Below are 20,670 nucleotides of genomic sequence, written 5' to 3'. Positions count from 1 at the left end.
ATAATGTCCCCACAGCATGACAGGTTTTGGAAAAGATGTCGCAGTTTTTAGAGCAAAGTTATTTCCTGTGACCAAATAAACCCCCCAGGCATGAATGTGCCGACTGCTAAACTGCAAAAACACAAAATCTTTCTCAGGGTTTTTATCTGGTTTCCACTGCAAATATCTTTCCACACCTGGAGTAAGACAAAATAAACTTACAAGTAACTTTGCAGTAAAATGTAAGACCTTGTTTTAAGTCAATAATTACTGAATATTGATAAAAGGTTATTTTTTTACCTGTAACATGAGAAAAATGTCTTGTTTTGTAGCTTTCAGCTTGCTTTAACGTGGGCAGATTAATCATAGGCGAGAAATTAATTTATAAAAACAACTAAATATAAGAACCAATTATGCAGCCCACTGCTTTCCCACGGCTGTTGTTGCCTTTCACCAGACTTGGTCTGGGCTCCTTTTGCATGAATCTTTTGCCAACATAAGCAGCATGAATCAGAGTAAAGTCCTGCTGGAAAATGAAATCAGCATCTTCAGAAAGCTTATCTGCAAACAGAACCATCAAGTGTTGCCAAATTTGCTGGTAAATTGCTGAGCTACGGTTGAGATGCTTCCCCAAACTCCTAAACAGGCTGTACTTTACAGTTACCACTGTCACTAGTACACACTTCTTCCTTCCACTCAACTTTCCAACATTAACCTGGAACAAAAATTAACTCTTATTTTTGGTTATTTAGCCTGTTAAGAAAAAAAAATGAGGCTCATTTTTCAAAATTATATTTTCACCATGTTATTCATTCATTTATAAATGTCATAGTTACAAACTAACTACTTAATTAGCAGGATAAATATTTAGCTCCAATATAAATATTTATCACAGACAAAAACATTTTGCCTTTTGCAAATTCACTTGCCAATAACTGGAAGTGGACTACCTACATTTTATTTAATTTATTTAATTTTATTTAATCAGGTGCTATGTAAATAAAATTAGCTTTACCATTAAAACATTTCTTTCCTTTGGGGCTAAAACAACCAAAGTTTTGCTGTTAATTTTCGACTTTAACTTTACGAACGGGACAGCGAAAGGAGCCATCTTGTTTAGCAACGTTTAACTGGAACAACACCGACTGCACATAATAAGCAGATTAGAGGCAATGAGGCAAATTAAAACCTTAATAAGCTTCTTTATATCAGGCTTAGATGTTTCAAATTACAAAGTTATAAACCAAGTTTGGTCCAGTTTTATCCATTTCCATTTTGATATTATTCAGGTAACAATGATGCGTCCTGTCAGTCACATCAGCAGGAATTTGATACTTTCCACAAACCAGGAGAACAATTACCTCCCATTACTGAAACTTCCTAACACCCACATTAACACCCCGATGGGACAAACTGTGAGAAAAACACAGATTTCTCACAGGTAAAACCAGAAAATGTGCCTGGGCGAGTATTAATTAGCTGTTTGATCGGCTATGATCTCATTCTGTTCCAACTCAGTTTTTCAGATCTTTATCAGAGACAGACTGGGAACATCCGGAGCGCTGCGGAGTATCTGACACCAGGATGGAAATGATCCTCCGGGCCCCGTGGCCGGTTCAGCGATGGATCAAAACGCAGCAAAAACAATCCACCAGGTTCAGGATTTACTCAAAAACAACCTGAAGGGAACAAAACCGCATTTAACGTAACAAAGTCGGATTATTTCTTACAAAAACGAAGCATAGATGGAAAAAAAGCCAATTTAGAACATATTTCTCTGGGAAAGGTCCAATCGTTTAACTACAACTGGTTCTGCTGTCAGATTATCTCACAATTTAATCCAGAATTATTTAATAAACAGTGGAGTTCACTGTCAGCTCAACCAATGACAGCTGGTCAACATTTACAATCATAAAGTCTCGTGGTGCATAATAAACATTTAAAATGTGAGAAATTTTAAAAATTTCATGTTTTTAAAGTCTTGGGCATTTTACCCACAAAGCCGAGTCTTTATAACAACAAATATCTTCACCATATTGTTTAGAAATATAATATTTTACACACAGGAAAGTTTTCAGCACAAATCTGCCGCTGTAGTAAACATGCCAAACCCACAGAGGGCGCTGTAGAACAACGCTAAAACCTGTCAGCCAATCAGAATGCTTCAAAACAATCACAACTTTCTGTTAGGAATTCAACATGGTGCCAAGATTTTACTTTAAACAGCAAAATACGATAAAAAAGTTGATAAAAGACAAGACAATGATGATTAGTGGCCTAGTCAAAGCAATTTGGATATAAAATAGTATTTGGCACAAACTGTGGTGAACGGGACACTAAATCTCTGTCTCTAGAAAAAGAAAATTGTAAAAGTTGATTTGTTAGCATTGTCTGCAGGTTTCCAAAGGAGATTAATTTCTTTGGGAGGCCAAGTCATGGAAAAGTTTGGGAAGCCTTGGACTAGGCCTTGGATGTTCGGGTAAACTTGGAAATTTTTCCAACAGCTGCTTATGCTGAGTTCAGGTTCAGCTGGGATACTCTGAAGCGATAACTCTCTCACTCTTCGGTTACCTAGCAACAACCTGCTGAGTAACTGGCGCAGCAGCAGTTTAAGGTTTCGCCTCATAACTGCTTAACAATAAAAAAACACATAGACAGAAAACTGTGGACAAAACAGGAAAGGTCACTTCACCAGTTTATCTGTATATCAGATATTTAAAACAGCAAACTAATCAATAATGATCAATATCGATTGATATGAAGCTCTTGTATCGTGACTTGACTTGTTTTTCTGTTTTGAGTCAGGAGTTTCATTATTTTCCTACAGAGCTGAAAACAAACATTTCCACAGTGAGGAGAAGCTGAAACGTTGTATCCTCAGCGCATAACTTCTCTGCATCTTTAGTGACAAAGAAAGAGGTTGAAATAAAGCAGCAGAGAAAGAGCGCAGGGCCGAGCGAGGGGCCAACCACACAGGGTCAGGGAGGACAAGGAGGCGGCGGCGCGGGGGACCACATCAAAGCCGCGCGGTGGCAAGAGATTAGGGTCCGCTTTGCTGGAGGGGACCGGCCTCTCCCTGCACGGTGTGCATGTGTGCGTGAAGGGGAGCCGAGCCCCTCGGGTCTTTCTCTGGGCCCGCATTCCTCGGCCCTCGTTACTTTATGGCCCCATCCCGCCCAGAACCGGCCCCGCAGCCAAGCGCCGCAGGTCTCGCTCCAGACACGATGGATACAAATACATGGCAAACATCCATTCTGCCTCAAAACAAACAGAAAATATCTTCTTCAAAAACTAAAAACAAAAACGAGATGTTCTTTAATCTACTTAACAAAGCCTGTGGCATTCAATAAGAAATTAAAACAAACTCAATCATTTCCATTTGTAGGATTTATTGTTTTTCTGCTGCTTTATTTACAGAAACTTCATAATCCAATTTAATTGCATTTTTGCTTATTTACTTTGAAAATTTAAACTGTTAAATGCATTAGAATTTTAATATCAATGAAGATCAAAGATCAATTTAAAGTTTGAATGTGTTCATGCTTTATTACGCCATTAATATCATTATTTTATTTAAAAACAGTCTCAAAACGACAATATTATCGTTTATCGCAATAACTTCAGGGACAATTTATCGTCCAGTAAAATTTGTTATTGTGAGGATGAACTATTTTAACAAATAATCAGAATTATAATATCATCCAGTTTGCTATTAAAGTGTTCCATTGATTAAAAACTAAAACATATTTCATCTGTTCTCAGCAATAAAAACAGAATATTTATTAAAAACAAAACTTGCTGTATTCAGCAAAGTTTTACTACTGGTGTAATCATGGTTACCATGACAACAGAGGGAAACCAGATGATTGCTGTAATTTTTAAATCGAAGTAGATTTTGATTTAAAAGTCATAGTTTGATCCTAATTTATTCTCAAATTGAAGTCGAGGGGGCCTCAAAATTCAAACAAGCGAGCACAAAGGGCCCCCGAACCTCACTTTGAGCACCCTTGATCTCGCTACATCTCGTTGGTTGAAAGAGATGTTGCACCTGGTTCAGTTGAATGTATATGTGAACACCAAGTGGATTGGCACCTGCTCCAAAAGCAGGAAGTGGACTACAGCGCAGGGCATTCTGGGTAAATACAACCAAAACAAACGTGCTAGCCTATCGGTAACAGGAGAAATGGAGAAATTTTAGCCAAAGACAAAGATAAATCCTCCAACTAAATATGACACCTCCATTTTAGTCTCATTTGGTGAAGAAGGAAGCTGCGCTCAGTGTCTTCTTCAGAGGATTCTGTTCTCAGTGATTCTTGGTGCAGCGCCCCCACAGGTGAGGAGGAAACTGGTTGCTCAAAGGGTTTGGTTGGTTTTTCATAGAAAGTTTAACAAATATTGGTTAATTTGAACCCTATGCAATGCTGGGTTTTGTAGACATCGGTCCCATTAGATCATTTTTACCCACAATGATGTCTGCATCTCCTGAATTAAACGTTTCTGCCACCGTTTATTGGTTAAATTGGCTGCTTGCATGGAAATCACAGCATTTCTTTCTGTCTCCTCCCGTTTTCTTCCAACCTCGATTTGCATCTCCCTGGAACATGCTGTGATTTAAAAAAAAATATTGCTTCTTCATCTGTAACCCCGAACCTGTTTAATAACACCGGTTAATAACAGAAGCAAGAGGAGGAAGTTCAGCCAGTAAAAAAAATCCCCACCGTTTGTACATGTTCAAATACCTGAGCATGTCCAAAACCAGGAAATAAGGAAGCAGAATCAACACCTAACCACACACTCTTAAAAAAAAACATCTGCTGTTATACAAAAAAACTCCCGCTGACTGATGATTAAAACAGATTTCAGCGCATAAAATGAAGAAGGAGTCAAATATCTGCAGCTCACTCCTCGGTGAGCCGGCCATGTATGATGCAGTTGTACAACAACTCACTTTGAACGCAAAATAGCGGAGTTTTCCTGACACTAAACCCGCTAACAGCTGCGAAACACGCGAATAAACGTCTGGGGATAAGAGACGGAAATGCAAAACCTTCCAGTGGTGTTTCAGAGTTTTCCCCAGATGATGTTTAAGGTCTTACCTGAGCGGAATCTGCAGCAGCTCTGGGTCTGGTCTGCGCACATGGGGCAAAGTCGAGCGACCTGCCAACTTTACACGTGCGCAGAGCAGGAATTACAAGGGGAACCAACCTGCGCGTAACACGCAGAAAACTCACGCTGCAGCTCGAACAGATGAGTTAAAGTGTTACAAACACGACAGACACGGGTTTTACTTACATAACCATCCGCAGTTGTTGCGCGCATCCGCAGCTGAAACGTGTGCAGGAGGAAGATGTTGACCTGGTGAGCCGAGCCGAGGTGGATCTGGAGTCCCACACGGATGTTTGGCTGCCGCAGGCTTTTAAAGGTGGAAATGTCGACTCCCATTTTGTCCCCAGTAGTAACCCCCCCGCCCCAAAACCTATCATTCACGCAGCTATGGAAGCAACATATTTCCACCTTAATTTTAAAACGCCTTCAAACCCTTATAACCTTTGATTTTTTTCATATTTTGTCAGCAAAAACTTTGATTTTATTTAAATAAATAACCCAAAAGTCAAAGAAAATCAATCAAACAAGTTTATTTTTATAACACATTTCAGCATCTTGGCAGTTCAATGTGCTTTACATCATAAAAACACAAAAATACAACTGAAGAAAAATACATCTGTAAACTGCAAAAACACAAAATCTTACCAAGAACTTTTGCTTAGGTTATTACAGGAAAATATTTTCCAATTAAAAGTTAAATAATCTGCCAGGGAACCTTTAAGAACTTAAGAAAGACTTTTCTACTGGAAACTTAACGTAGTTTTGTACGTATTAGGGCCATTGGAGATAAGCAAGAGTTTGAAACATCAAAATTTGTGAGAAAATATTCAGAAATTTTGCGATTAATCTAATAAAATTTATTGAAATTCTTTTTCAAGTTTCTGAAAAAAAAGTGCTAAACTTTTTCAAAAATGTAACAATTAATCTCAGAAATTCCCTAGAAAAAGCTTTTAAACTTCATAGTGTGAAATGCTGAAAGTTTGCTAGAAAAAACTTAAATAATGAGATTAATCTCAGAATCTTTTTAAATTTCTGAATGGCAAAATTTTAGAATGTTTTCTTGCAAATTTTCAACATTTCAAATTCAAAAACTTCCAAGACTTTTTCTCCGAAAATTTCTAAGATTGATGTCAGTGTTTCAGATTTTTGTTTAGGAGGAAATTTCCTCTTTTTTGTTTTTTATCTACAGTGTCCCTAAAACACAATCATAAGTTTCTTATAGGAATATATTTTCCTCTTATAAATGAACATTATAGTATAGTTATTTACTTAAAATAAACTTCTACATCTTGGTGGAAAGTTACTTGTAAGTTAATTTAGTTGCTTTAACTGTATTTTAATATGTCTTAGTTTCCTTCTAATTACAGGCTCATTTTTTTCATAAATAGCTTTACTTTAAAACAAGACATTTAAGTAAACACCAAATATTTCCTGTATTTTAATCTATTTTCAGTCTGATTTCTCCGTGTAAAACGTTGCTTTGTAGATTTTTCACCTTTTTCCTTTCAGAGGTTCAAACGCCTTCTGCGCATGCGCGTGACCACCGTGAACCCGGAAGTTCTGTCCTGAAATCAGCTGCGCAGCAGCTGCCAAGACTCCGAACCAAGTTTATTCAGGGATAAAGCACAAAAACATGCAGCTTCACTTCGCTAAGGACGTGTTACCGGACTCTGTCGGTACCGACTTCCAGAATCTGAACAAATTTAATGAGCAGGTAAAAAAACAACAAGAACCGCTGAGCTGGTTACCGAGGAATTTTAGCTAGTTTTTCTGTTTTCCGGTGAGATTTATGGGAAACTGTAAACATCTTAAATGCTCGTAGGTGTTTCATGGGAATTTATAATTTTATATGTTTAAGATTTGGATTACTAACTGTAAAAGAAAGGTTTAAATGCATAAAAGCGCAATTCTCGTGTCAAACATGAATGAAATCTTAAGCAGTTCTCATGCAAACGCTTCAAATTTAATCCAAATAACCAGATCATATATCATAATATGCTTCTGTGCGTCATGAACTGCTGACCTTTGCCCTTTTTTACAACTTTCCATCACGTGACAGCAGTTTTTGCCTCAGTAAACCATCACAGGATGTGCAGTGTTCTTATATAGTATTTATAATCTTTATAAGGTCTCCCCTGCAGACTTATGTTTTTTTTTTACTTATTAAAGGAAAACTCAATCCAAACAAACCAGACCCTTTGTAAAAATGTGTTAAATCGTATATTAGCAAAGGTTAAACACACTTTTTGTGTATAATTTCAATCCAAAGATCTCTACAGTCAATATGTAGCCTGAACAGAACCTGTTTGTAATATTTAAAAAAGTTAGGGTGCAATTTTTACAGATGAAAGGAATTTTGATAAAGACTAAAATAATTAAAGATTACATTTATTTAGAACACAAATAAAAATGGAAAAGTGTCCAAAAAGGATTATTACTCTGATAATAAGTAAAGGACTTATTATCACATATATAATAATTCTTATTGTTATTAGACACGAAATATTTATTGCTATTGAATTTTTTATTATTTTGAGTGAAATCAGTTTTTATTTGACTGAGATTTCAGATATATGTTTTAAAGAAACTGTGCTGCTTGTTTACCTCTGTAAGCTTAGAAACAATAGTTATGGTGTTTTATAACAACAAGCTTTTTGAGAGTGCTTGAATGCAGTTTGAGCAAAAATTTCAAAAATCTATAAAAATAATAGTTCTTATTATTTTTTACAATGCATAATGATAATAACTAACAAAGTAAAAGTAAAAATGGACAAATAAAATAGTTTTTGCAAATTTTAACTATGAAAAACATTTAATATATATATATATGATTATAAGACATATTTCAACTGTATTTAATACAAATATTTATCTTGAACTACTAGTAGAAGAAAAGCAGAAACATTAGTGTAATTACACATAAATAAAGTGTTTAGGCTTGAGGACGACATGCAGTAGCAACAAGAAACACTTACAGACGGCGATGAACGTTTAAATTACACAAAGTAATGTGTTTTTTAAATTTATTTTTTAAATATCTGCAGCAGTTTAGTCGACTGATTGAAATTCTGTTCCAGTTCCTCCTGGACCCAAAAGAGGTGAGTGGAAAAGAAATGAGACTTTGAGCTTTGATAAATCAACCGGAGTAAAATGCTGCTTTTCCCTTTGTGTGTGCGTGTGCGTGTGTGTGTGTGTGTGTGTGTGTGTGCGTGCGTGCGTGCGTGCGTGCGTGTGTGTGTGTGTGTGCGTGTGCGCGTGTTCAGACGGACAGATTTGTGCAGCAGCTGACAGAATTTGCAGGGGAACACGGGATGAGCGCCGGTCCGCTGAGGAACCTGATGAAGAGCGTCCTGCTGGTTCCGCAAGGTGGGAGAAACCAACGGGAAGCCATTTTGATTTTTTTTTTCAGAAAGGAGAGACTTTCCCCAACAACCTCTCCAAACAAGCTAAGCTAGTGGTCAAGAGTCTACAGCGCCTTTGCTTTTTGGGTTCTTTTCATGCTTTCAGCAGTGGTGTGGACACTTTTACTAAGCCGCTAATGTTGGAGCTAATTTTTTATTAGCACTTTTGCTAGCTTTGAAAGCATTTAGCGCACTTAGCTTCCCCTAAATTAATTTTTCTAGATGAGTTCTAAGGTGCTAATGTACTGGGCTGCTTTGTAAGTTTTCACTTTAATTTTTGGTTTTTGACTGTTAAAAAGTTCTGCTAATAGTGAAGCTAGCTTATCAGTTAGCATTTTGCTTGTTTGAAAACATTTAGCGCACTTAGCTTTCCCTAAATCAATTTTTCCATATGGATACTAAAGCGCTAATTCAGTTGGCTGGTTTGTGAGCTCTCAGTTGAGTAAAGTTGAAGTTTTGGTTATTGAATATTAAGATTTATTCAGTTAGTTAGACGTTTCTATTCATGCTTTTATCTTGAAGCTGTTAAAGTGACTCTGCTGTTTTCTCCTCAGGAGCTCTGAAGAAAAACCTGACGACCGAGCAAGTCAAGGAGGACCTGCTCACATTAGGTTCGAGTTTCAATCTCTAATTGACTTCATTGTAAATCAACTGTTAAATTATGTTCCCTGAAATAAAAAGGTTTTTTCTGTTTATCCCTCAGGGCTAAACGACGAGAAAGCTGCTCACTTTTCTTCACAGGTAAATATATAAACCCTTGAATTTGATGGATTCTGTAAGTTTAGAGACTCTGAAGAAGTTTGATTAGTTCATAAGATAAATAAATTCTGATAACTTTCATTTGGGAGAACTAGCAGGCATTTTAGCATCATTTACTCACTATTAACATTCAGATTAATATTCATATCCAATTCATTTAAAGAAAATCTGATGTGATGACTTCACCAGAAAGGATCTGATGGGTAAAATTCATTCTAGCTGGGAAACAAACGTTCATTAAGTCCAAAACCAACTGTTTCTGCTCTGATTTTTATTTTACTGCCTGTTTGTTTTTCTATGGTTCTGATGGCAGAGAAAGAGGTTTTGTTGTTCAGACTAATTCATCTGCAAAATACAAAAACTTAAAAATTTCTATGTTAGAAAAGCCAAACATTTGCTAGACTCAGAAATTTTTAGATTATTCTCAGGAATTTTCTAGAACATTTTTTGACATTTTCAGAGTTGAAAAGTCAAACATTTGCTAGAAAACACTAAAATTTTGAGTAAAAAATCATTTTTTTTTACTTTTCTTTTGGAAAAGTCAAAATGTTTGACTTTTGGACACATTTTTAGTTCCAAGAGTCACATTTTTTCCACTTTTAAATCTTTAAACTTTCCACGTTTTTTTCTCAAAAATTTCTGAGATTGTCAAAATTTTGGATTTTGAAGCAAAATTACGACTTTTCAAATTTAGAAATTTCTTAGTTTTTTTTCTAGCAAATTCTTAACTTCTCAAACTCAAACTTCCTTGTTACTTCTACAAAATTTATAACATTTCTAGGCAGAAATCTACTAATTTTTTTATGCTGTATCAAAAAGCTTCAACAACCCGAAAAGTTAAAATTTGTCGATACGTATTTGAAAGGTTTTCTCTTTTTTTACTCAAACTAATGAGCCAGCTTTGTTTTATCATTGTTAGCAAGGTGTGAAGGTGTGAATATGAGCATCTGAAAACAACTTATCAGTCAAATCAAACAGGCTGCTTATTTAAAACCATATTTTGCTAATGCTAATGTAGCTGATGCTAGCTAGATCAGCTAATGTAGCTGATGCTAGCTAGATCAGCTAATGTAGCTGATGCTAACTGTATCACAGTGTTGATGTGTGCTGAGGGCGGCCATCTTGTCCCTCTGTGTGCTGCAGTGGGGGCAGCATTATGCTGCGCTGTCCAGGCTGGCGGTGGGACAGACGCTGATGGTCAACCAGCTGGTCGACATGGAGTGGAAGTTTGGAGGTGAGACGACTCAAATCGTAGCGAAACGATCGCCGGGGAAAATATTCGCCAGGATAAATTCAGTCGCTGCAGAACATAGACGTTGGCTCCTGTCAGAAGAATAATGGCCGCCATATGGTCAAGTATTTTATGATCTTCAGATAAAAACTGAATGGAGAAATAATAAAAAGTGTTTGCAGAGTTTCTGTACGGCCTGGAAAACTCTGGATTTTCCAGGATTTTATGGATATGAGGAGAGAAATAAGGATGAGAAATATCTTAAAGTTTTCTGCATTTGTATTTTATCCATCCATTCAGTATTTTTTCTTTCTTTCCTTTCTTCATTATGGTTTTGTTTCTTAATTCATTCATTTCTTTCATTTGTTCCTTTCTTTCCCTTTCTTTCTTTCTTGAATCGTGTTTCTGGTAAATTGTTGAACCCAATTCCAACCCAATTCCAATTTCCAACTCAAACTGGGACGTTTTCTTTCGTTCCCAGTGACTGTCGGCACCAGTGAGATTCAGAAAGTGGGAAACATTTTTCTGCAGGTAAAACTTTCAGAAAACGATCCAAAGTTGGGAGGTTTTTCATGTCTTTTATTTTTATTTTGCCCCAACTGTTCCTCTGCTCTCCTGCAGTTGAAGCTGGTGGTGAGGAAGGGAAACTCGACTGAAAATGTTTTCATGGGTGAGTCTCTATTTTAAATTGATTTCAACAATAAAATTAAAATTTATTTGGATTTTATGTGAGAGATCAACAACAATAAAATAAATACAAATTTCAAGTTTTAAAGTGATAAAAAGTGAGACATTTCTCTTTAGTCTCCAAAGTCCTTCAAAATCTAATTTTTACTCTCTAATCTAATTTTTACTTGGTTTCTTTTGGAAAATTATTTATGTGTTTCATCTAAATCCGTCTCCTTTTGTTGTTTCCTCCAGAACTGACACTTCCTCAGTTTTACAACTTCCTGCATGAGATGGAGAGAGCAAAGGCCAGCATGGAGTGCTTTGCTTGAATTTAAGTGTGTGTGTGTGTGTGTGTGTGTGTGTGCGTGTGTGCCAAATGTTTGTGATAATAAATACAATTAAAAATGAAACTGTTTTGTCACGTTGAAGATTATTGCTCTGAACCTTCTGGATTAATGAACAAAATTGTACTTTAAAAATTATTATGTTTTACTTATTTAAATACCGGCAATTAGCAACAAATGTCGTGTCGAAGCACTTCACAAAAAATAATAAATTCAATCACACATTCATTCTGATTGATCCTCGTTATCAAACAGTAAATTAAGATCAATTAATTATTGAACTTCAGCCTGGTCTTAAAACTACACAGTAGTACAAATTTATAATGGAAACTTTTCATTATACCTATGTCTACATTCCGCTGATGTCAAAAAACACAATTGTACAACCTCGGTGTTTGTATTAAATAAGAAACGCAATTAAAATTACACGTGAATAAGTTTGTTAAATATCTGCAGCGCCACCGTCCTTCAACTACTTCCTGTTGTCGTCTTCTTCGTGGTTTACGCATAAGGCAACTTCCGGGGTTTTGATCGTCTGACACGAAAAACTTGTTTCCATTGCAGTTTTGTAATATAGCTAAAGCAATTTCGACACAAAAAGTCCAACTCAACGTCAGAACTTATCGAAAATCAAGTTTTTGTTGTTTTTTATAACTGTCGTGTTTCTATTGAGCAAATTTATATAAACTAAACTAAACGCTGGTACGAAGCTAGTTCGTAGCAAGCAGCTACTAACTAGCACCTGTGTTTACCTAGCAGCTACTAACTAGCACCTGTGTTTATAGCAGCTTCATGAGATGGTGGTTGCTACCCACCTAGCAACTACCAGAAACTGGTAATAGTTACCAGTTGTTTTCTTGGCTGTCTCGAAATTGTTTCTTTTTTCCCCGCAAAACTGCAATGGAAACAGGTTTTCCGATCTCACGAAGACAACAGGATAGTTGAGTTAAGTTATTTTAATAACTTGAATGATTTTGATTGAGTTTACAATTCAATTCTAATACCGTAGTTGCGAAATCATGTTTCTTTTCGACAGTGGAGGAATATAAACGAAGTTTTGCGTACATTTGTACAGTGACCGCAGAGATAAATTGTCTCCGTTTCTCTTTAAATTGTGACCCAAACACATCAGAAAAACTTTTGGAAATGTTGCAAACTTTCCACCTGAAGCTAATTGTAGCGGGCCAAACAGCTTAAAATGAAAACAGTGGTTTCATTTGTCAAAGAAACGCCAGCGTATAGGTGAGTCCTGTGAGTTTCTTCGTTTTGTCTTTAGTTCCTCTTTGTGAGTTTCTTTCCGTTGGCTTTCCTGTCCCAATGCAGCTGATTAGACCAGCGGGACAAAGTCCGACCGCAGACTTCCTCCTGCTGGATGTATAGACATGTTTCCTCCCCGATGTATTTTCGCCGTTAAGCCATAAAACCCGCTATCTTGGTCGCACACATGAGCCCTGAGGAAACGTCCCGTTTAAGCCCAGCGGCTGATTCCGTTTATTTAACCTCCATTTTCCTTAATTTGGAGTATTTTGAGTAAAAAACACAGCCAAAGTTGATCACTTTTTTTGTTTTGCTTATTGATAGATAAATCTGAATAAATGTGAATATATTAAAGATGGAAGGAAGAAGGATAAAATGCATAAAAATAAATAACATTCCACCAAATATTAGAGTAACACCACCTGCTGCCACCACCAAAGCAAAAAAGGAAATAAGGGAGAAAATTAAGGAAAGAGGGAAAGAAAAAAAAAAAGAACGGATGAACAAAGACAGGCCAGAGTTTTTATTTCTTCTGTCTGAATTTGAAAATTAAGTCAAATCAAGAGCTGAAGATTGTTTTGAATTTCCAACATGGAGGAAATAAAATCTTTTCATCATCATCCCAAAATTCTTTCCATTGCAGTTTTGCACAGGCCGGAAACTGTTTTCCAGGCTATTGAGAACTTCCGGCTAATTCTGTTGATCCGACCAGAACTAGAACAAACCACGCAGCGCCTGTTTGTAGCCACTAGAGGGCGCCACTGACCAAAGGTTCTGAGATCAGAGCGGAAACTGTAGGAGAAACTTGGTGAAACATTTGATTTAACTCAGTCAACAGAGAGCGTTGCATGTTGGTTATTTGTAAGATTATTTTTTTTAAATGGCGGTTAAACTTTCAAAATAATATTTTCATCATTTATAAATGTCACAGTATAAATATTTAGTTTGAAGTTATACATTTTTAGTTAATCAGCTTAATACTTAGCCTCAAACTAAATAATTAACTCTAAAGTAAATATTTAATTAAGCTAAATATTTAGCTCCAAACTAAATATTAAGTAAACAAGCTAGTTATTTTTTGCTAAATTTACCCTCAAACTAAACCTTTAACTTTAAACAAAATATTTAATTAGCATTCTAAATGTTTAATTTACTAAACATATTTTTGGCTTCAATCTAAATATTTAGCTAGAAAGCTAAATATTTAATTTGAGCTACATTTATAGTTAGCATGCTATATGTTTATCCCCAAACTAAACTAAGCTAAACATTTAGCTTCATTAGCAATCTTAATATTTAGCCTACTAGCTGAATATTTAGTTTAGACCAAAGTACTAAGATCTAAACTAAATATTTAGAGCTACACATAACTTGAATAAATAGCTTGCAAACTAAATATCTAGTTTGAAAGTAGATATTTAGTGTCAGAAATGTTTTATAAATGTATCTTCATCCAGGCTAGCAGAGTTTGTGTGTTACGTTGGATTTTTACCCCAGGAACTTTGGACTTTCATTGTTGGATTCAGCTACTGCAAATAAAGATGAACTTATTTTAGATGTTTTTAAACACATTCACCTCATTATTGGTGAATGATCAAACCACTCATTAGTTATTATTAAATCTGTGGAAGAGTTGGTGTTGTTATGTTTGCAGCCGTTTTTATTTTTGTCCCACTGCGTCTGTTTTGTTTTTGTTTTGCTGCGCGGCTGCATGTCGGTGTGTTTGCAGGTTCGGCGGCTCCGTTCGGGTCCCAGCCAGGAGTCACCAGCAGACCTCTTCACCGACGCCCACACACACTCCCTCCAGCTGACTGGCGCCATGGCAACCAGCAGAGCCATCCGGGTCCTGTGTGTGTGTGTGTGAGAGAGAGACCAGGTGTGTGTCTCATCGGTGCTTTTTTGTGTTCTCCATCGTTTCCCCTGAGGGACACAGATGTGCATCAAGCTCCACATGCATGAGGCAGACGAACAGCAGATGGTTGCTCTGTGTTTATGTTGATATTGTGCGCAAATCTTTGTCTGTAATTCGCCAATATTGAACAAAATAAACACAATTTCCCAATTATTGTGTTTCTATTAAGTAAGAAATTAAACTGAAGTTGCACATAAAAAAGCTTGTTTGAATCATGGTGGTCCAAAGTGCAGCCTAGGGGCCATTAGTGGCCCTTGGACTGGTTTTAACTGGTCAAAAATTATCCAGATTTGTCTTGTTGATGCAGATTAATACTGTTAATTTGTATTATTTTAACAGTGTCAAATGTAAACTGAAATTTCGAAGTTTTTCTAGAAAATTTCTGAGATTAATTTGAAAATTTAATAGTTTTCTAGTAAATTTTCATCTTTTCAAATTCCTAAATTTGTTTTGTTTTTCTAGTGAATTTCCTTGATCAATCTCAAAATTTCTGAGTTGTTTTCTTTTTGTCAAGCAAATATTTGAATTTTTAAACTCTTAAATTTCCAAGTTTTTTCGTGAAAATCTCTGAGTGTAATCTCAAAATATCTGAATTTTTTTTCTAGCAAATGTCTGCCTTTTCAAATTTGGAAATTTTTTACACTTTTTTAAAGAATATTTCTGAGCTCAATCTCAAAAATGTAAAAAAACAATTCCAGAAAATGTTCAACTTTTCAAATTCAGATATTTCCTATTTTTTCTACATTTTTTTTCACATTTTCAACATTTGAAACTCATAAATCTCCATGTTTTTTTTTCGTGAAAATATCTGAGTTTAATAACATTTTTTCATCTGTAAGGCTGTTTGTGCCTCAGACAACAGAAAGCAGAAGGTCGTAGTGAAGGAGAAGGTTGGACTGTTTTGAAACTTACTTTCACTTCCTAAAGTCGAATTTATTTTAATCCTGCTGATCGAGTTGCTCTTTTCCTGCCGCCTTTCTGCTTCTCCTTTGAGGCGTTTAGACACAAACTTAACGGATCACACTTTGTGTTTGAAAGTGTTTCCAAGCACATTTATCCTGGTCCCTGGTTTTTACAATGACGATAAAACAGAAAAGGGTTTTATTGTGTCCGAAAATGCATTTTTACTTTACTGTGATAGTTTTACTGGTTTACTGTGGAAAACACATTTAAAAACGTTACAATCATCCTAATCCTTCTCTGTTCTCTTCATCCTTCTCAGTTCTCTTTAAAATCCCTTAAAAGTATTCACACCTTCACTGTTTTTTAAATCTTAAATACAAAATGTTTATTTTTTAAAACTGTTTAGGCTCAATTACCACTCTGAGTGTGTTGCTCTTTTGTCAAATTATTTATTTTAGCTTGTGTGCTCCAGTTAGCGATTAATTGTCTACTAAATTAGTTGAAAATCATTTGATCAACTGTTCAGTCCTATTTTTCAACCTTCATACTTTCTCCCAGTGCTCCCAGTGCTAACTAGAAACAACCAGTCAGACCCAGGAGCCCCCCTTTCTCTTTGTTACGATGCAGTTAGCATAGCATGTTGTGAATGCTAAGGCTAGTTAGCATAGCCACCGATGACGGCGGATAAACTACTTTTCTGTATCAGTAGGTTGTTTCTCCGCCGTTAGCTCATTTAGCAGCAGCCAGAGGAGAGCAGAGTATCTAAACATTGTACTCAAGTAAAAGTACTACTAAAAGATATTTTTAGTCTAGTAAAAGTAAAAAGTAAACTTTGTCCAAGACACTACTCAAGTACTGATCAAATGATCACTTAATGTTTTAAAATAATCAAACGGTACAAAATATAAATGGAAATTTTGGTATTTTAACAACTAAAATAATTCATATTAATAATAAAAATAAGAGGTTTTTTTTCCGATCAGTTTATTCAATAAGAAACTGATGAAACTTTAATAAAAACTGCAGGTGTGTGTCTGTCTGGTAAATGTTTGGTAAAAACCTGTTTTTCATTCAGTGGGCTTAAAATCCACAAATTTCCCTCAAGTAAAAGTAGAAATACTTCATAATAAAATTACTCAAGTGAACATAAAATACTCCTTAAATAAAAGAAAACCTTTCTTTCTTTATTGCAGAATTAAATATTAATTGGCTAATAATTATTAGTTGACGATTATCTAAATAGCCCATTAATCGTGTCGGACATATTTTTAATGTGAAAAACAAAACAGGAATATTAATACGTTTGTCCCGAAGTCATGGTCTAAAAATGATAAATTTGTTTGATTTTATCTTTTCTGTTTTCTTTTTTATTTTTTTTACCGAGTAAAACAGAAAAACCTGTTGCATGTTGAGTTTTAACATCGGCCCACGTCTGTATGTTTTTGTCCTGATTGTTTCTCTGACATCCACTTCCTGCTTCTCAGATCTAGCTGCCGCGTGCGGGTCCCGCCGGACGGTCCGGGTTGGACCCAGTTGGATGTGGACGGTACCTTGATCAGGACCCGCTTCCTGTTCCCACCTCCAGCCCTGTGGAGGGAACAATGAGGCGCAGCAGGACGCTAACAGGTGTCCGCCATCAGCTGGAGGAGGAGGGCCGAACCGGACCGAACATGTGGCCCGTTCGGCTCCACTAGCAGAGTCTTCCTCACGGGAGGAAGAGTGGGAGGCGCTGGCTGACATCCCCCACGGGACCGGGCCGAGCGAACAGGTGTGTCCCGGTACCAGCCTCCCGAACCGAGCCGGGGAGTTTCACCGCAGCTGGTGCGTAAATACCAGAGAGGAGGAGGGTCCAAATTGACTAGTCGGAACAAATTCACGGGTTAGATTTTTTTTTTTAATTATTATTTTTTATATCTACATATTTCCCGGCTTTGGACGGACTTGCAGTTTCGTCGGAGACATTTCCAAAAGTGGGTCATCTGGTCATTTCACTATGACAACGAGAAAATCCGCCGGTGCTGCTGGAGACGTGGATCCCATCTCCACCAGCAGCAGCACCGGTACCAGCAGGCTGCCGACCCAGACCCAGCAGAGCAGCCGGAGTCCCGTTGGAAGCGACCCGGTTCCGGGCGAGGCGCCGGAGATGGTCGGGGAATTCCGGGACTGGTGCCTGAAAACGTACGGAGACTCCGGGAAGACCAAGACCGTGACCCGGCGCAAGTACGACAAAATCCTCCAGACGCTGCTGCAGGAGGGCGAGGAGGACGGCGGCCATCATCACATCAACGCCAAGTTCAAATTCTGGGTCAGGTCCAAGGGCTTCCAGGTGGGCCGAACCGGGTCGGACGGACCGGTGCTGTACGTTCCCATCAAGGCAACGGTTAGTTCCCCTTTCTGTCTCTTTGTGTTTGTCCCATTTCAGGTGTGTGTGTGTGTATGTGTGTGCGTGTGTGTGAGTTTTCAGATGATGTGGAAGAACGGACTGGTTGCCATGGTAGCGGGAAACACCTGTGTCATTAGGGTCCAATTGGACCTGTCTGTGTCTGCTTGTTTTACAGTTTGGTAGTAACTAGTTACATTTACTCAATTATTTTTGCTTGAATAAGTTATTTAAAATGTACTTTTAGGAGTATATTTTTCTACTTGAGTAATGTTATTATGAATTGTTTCTACTCTTTCTGGAGTAAAACTAAAACATAACCCTACCCTTCACCAGACACAGACACACACCTGCAGTTTCCGTTAAAGTTTGTGAACTTTCGTATAGAAAGAAACTGATTTGGAAAAAATTTCTTTTGCCTGATTTTGTTAGTTTTTGTTACTTATATGAATTTTTGTTATTGTAGCTGGTAGCTAGCAGCTACGTTTCTACATATAATAGCGCAATTTGACATGTCGAAGCTAGCTAGTAGCTGCTAGCTGGCAGCTAGCATCTGTTTCCATTGACCATTTATGCTCATTTTGACATTTCGAAGCTAGCTTGAAATAATGCCGCCACCTTGTGGTAGCATTGAGACATGACAGCCAGTGGGAATCAAAAATAACAGGCAAGTTTAAACAAATCACTCTGAATTGAGCTATTAAAGTGAATTTTAATGGCTAACAGGAGAGGAAGGTTAAAGAAAACAATAGTTTGGAGGATTTTAACCGTGCTTCTTTTTCTCTTCCAATGAGTGAGAGTCGAACTCCGCTGTTTCTTCCAGCTGTATTTATTTTTGAAATCATCGCTGTGTTTATTCTGTTTTGCTTCTTTATGTGTCACACTGAGAGTGATGTGACCTTCCTGCAGCAACTGTCTATCAGGCAGCCTGTGTGTTTACACTCCAGCAAAGTGTGTGTCTGTCTGCGCGGCTGGGTGTGAGACGCGATGATCCATTTATTACTCAGCTGAGATGACAAAAATGCATCCCGAGACGTGAAACAAAAACAATGAGCAGGCTCCGGACTGAATCATGAATAAAAGCAAAAATTGAGAAAAATTTACACCTTATCAGAGTTAAACAGTGAGAAAAGGTCAAGAGACAAACAGCTGCTAACTCTTTTGTTTTTAATAGTCACCTAACTAGTGGTAACTAGTGGTAGGTTGTATTTATTTCACTCTATAATTAATTAATTGCATTTTGATCAAGCTATATATCGACTAAACAAGCTAAATTTTCAATTCAAAACCCATTTTTGTTGCCAAATTATTGAATAACAATAATAATAATAAAAGTTGTGTTTTCCAGTTTCATTGGCAAATTATTTCACTCATAATCTCCATGTGAAACCTTTTGATCAATATTTAATAATTGACTTAAAACAAGCTTCTCTGTCTTACTGAAATGTTATTTAATGATTTCTAAGATATTTTTACTGGAAACTAAACCAAAATACTTCGTAAGATTAAGTGTTTTTGCAGTGAACACTTTTGATTTTTGTTTTTTGCAGTGGAATAGGGTTCTATTTCTATTTTCTACGTTTGGGTTAAAAAAACAAAAGAAAACTCAAAACATAATTAATTTTAACAGCTTCTCTTCTATTAAAGTTTACGGCTTAAAAGTGAGATTTCAACATTCAGCTGGAGAAAAACATAAAACAGGAGAACGGAGGTAAAAAGCTGCTCCATTATCTGGTTTTTAGTCTCTAACCTTGACTGGAAGCTAAAATGTTTTTTTTTTTTTTCTGAATGCGCTCTCTCTCCTCCCCCTCTGTTTCCAGCTGTTGTCATGGCGACAAAGGTAAAAAGAAAATTAACGCGAGTCTTAATTAGATGGCAAGGCTTCAATTACCTTCATTCCTCCGGCCCACTCCTCCTCCTCTGCCCTTCTCCTCATTTCACCGTCGCACCCGAAAAGCAGCATGGCGAATCGCCATGGAGACGGGGTCTTCACAGGTCACCGTTAACCCTAAGGGGTCCAGACCCACAGAGCAAACAAACTGGACTTGGGGAGGAATAAATGTACTGCGCTTTTTTTTATTTATTTAAAGGGACGGTATTATATAAAACAGACATTTTTTTAAAAGCTTTTTTATTGTATTAAAATATTTTTTGTCATTGAAACAAAACCTGGAGTTGCTTTGATCCTCTCATTCAAGAATCCTCTAATCTCCATGGCAACCATACAGCTGGATAAAATGGCTGCTAAGACAAAGCTCCGCCTATTTACACAAAGCTCCTCCCCCATTAAGCTCCTTCAAACTAGCAGCAGCAGTTAGCCAACATCCGGTCAATTCAGCTCCTAAGAGCGGTTTTAAATGGCATCATGGAGAAACATTGTCGTGATGTCAGAAAAGGTTGGAGGTTCTTAGACAGAGGCCCAGTTTCTAGACGTCAGATAAATCCATGATGCAAAGTAGAATTTCTTTTTAAGTTGTTTTTGTTGTGGGAAACATTTTGGTAACAACAACAAATATGGCAGCTCAGGGAGGAGGAGGAAATCGGTCTTTTCACAGATCATTTGTCTCATAACAAACTGTCACAACATGGAGACAGATTTAAAGGGGCAGTGTTAGAAATGATGACCATTTTACAGCACAATGAAGTAACAGTGTTACGTTCAGTTCTTATAAAAATACTGTGTATATGAAATATGACTTAATAGAAATATTCCTTTATAATTTATCGCC

At 36.9% G+C, this 20,670-nt stretch overlaps 3 protein-coding genes across 8 annotated transcripts in view; 2 read left to right on the top strand and 1 right to left on the bottom strand.

Annotated features, from left to right (window-relative positions):
* The window catches only part of dnmt3bb.1 (DNA (cytosine-5-)-methyltransferase 3 beta, duplicate b.1), a 35,500-nt gene extending 30,105 nt beyond the window's left edge, over positions 1 to 5,395 (bottom strand). For all 3 annotated transcript variants that reach the window (XM_044115084.1, XM_044115249.1, XM_044115164.1), the window contains exon 1: positions 5,272 to 5,395. In XM_044115084.1, the coding sequence (XP_043971019.1) occupies positions 5,272 to 5,279 (8 nt within the window). In that variant the 5' untranslated portion in view covers positions 5,280 to 5,395. The remainder of the gene's footprint in view (positions 1 to 5,271) is intronic.
* Positions 5,396 to 6,600: 1,205 nt separating this feature from the next.
* Positions 6,601 to 11,553, top strand: commd7 (COMM domain containing 7). 2 transcript variants are annotated; one of them, XM_044114879.1, is made up of 9 exons: positions 6,605 to 6,799; positions 8,130 to 8,183; positions 8,349 to 8,451; positions 9,041 to 9,097; positions 9,190 to 9,227; positions 10,389 to 10,479; positions 10,958 to 11,007; positions 11,098 to 11,146; positions 11,398 to 11,553. In XM_044114879.1, the coding sequence occupies exons 1-9, from the start codon at positions 6,719 to 6,721 to the stop codon at positions 11,472 to 11,474; spliced, it is 600 nt and encodes a 199-aa protein (XP_043970814.1). In that variant the 5' UTR covers positions 6,605 to 6,718; the 3' UTR covers positions 11,475 to 11,553. The 2 variants fall into 2 exon arrangements, with proteins under 2 accessions (XP_043970903.1, XP_043970814.1); XM_044114968.1 differs by lacking the exon at positions 8,130 to 8,183 and having other exon boundaries at positions 6,601 to 6,799.
* Positions 11,554 to 12,221: 668 nt separating this feature from the next.
* Positions 12,222 to 20,670, top strand: part of LOC122829711 (nucleolar protein 4-like) — a 76,503-nt gene continuing 68,054 nt past the window's right edge. The window contains exons 1-3 of one of the 3 annotated variants that reach the window (XM_044114514.1): positions 12,222 to 12,731; positions 14,476 to 14,622; positions 17,046 to 17,941. In XM_044114514.1, coding sequence (XP_043970449.1) covers positions 17,555 to 17,941 — 387 coding nt within the window. In that variant the 5' untranslated portion in view covers positions 12,222 to 12,731; positions 14,476 to 14,622; positions 17,046 to 17,554. Of the gene's footprint in view, positions 12,732 to 14,475; positions 14,623 to 16,772; positions 17,942 to 20,670 lie in introns of those variants that run through there. The other 2 variants (XM_044114601.1, XM_044114681.1) reach the window with 2 other exon arrangements.

This window comes from Gambusia affinis, linkage group LG01, assembly GCF_019740435.1.
Source record: "Gambusia affinis linkage group LG01, SWU_Gaff_1.0, whole genome shotgun sequence".
Taxonomy (NCBI): Eukaryota; Metazoa; Chordata; class Actinopteri; order Cyprinodontiformes; family Poeciliidae; genus Gambusia; species Gambusia affinis.
This window is presented reverse-complemented; position numbering and strand designations above follow the sequence as displayed.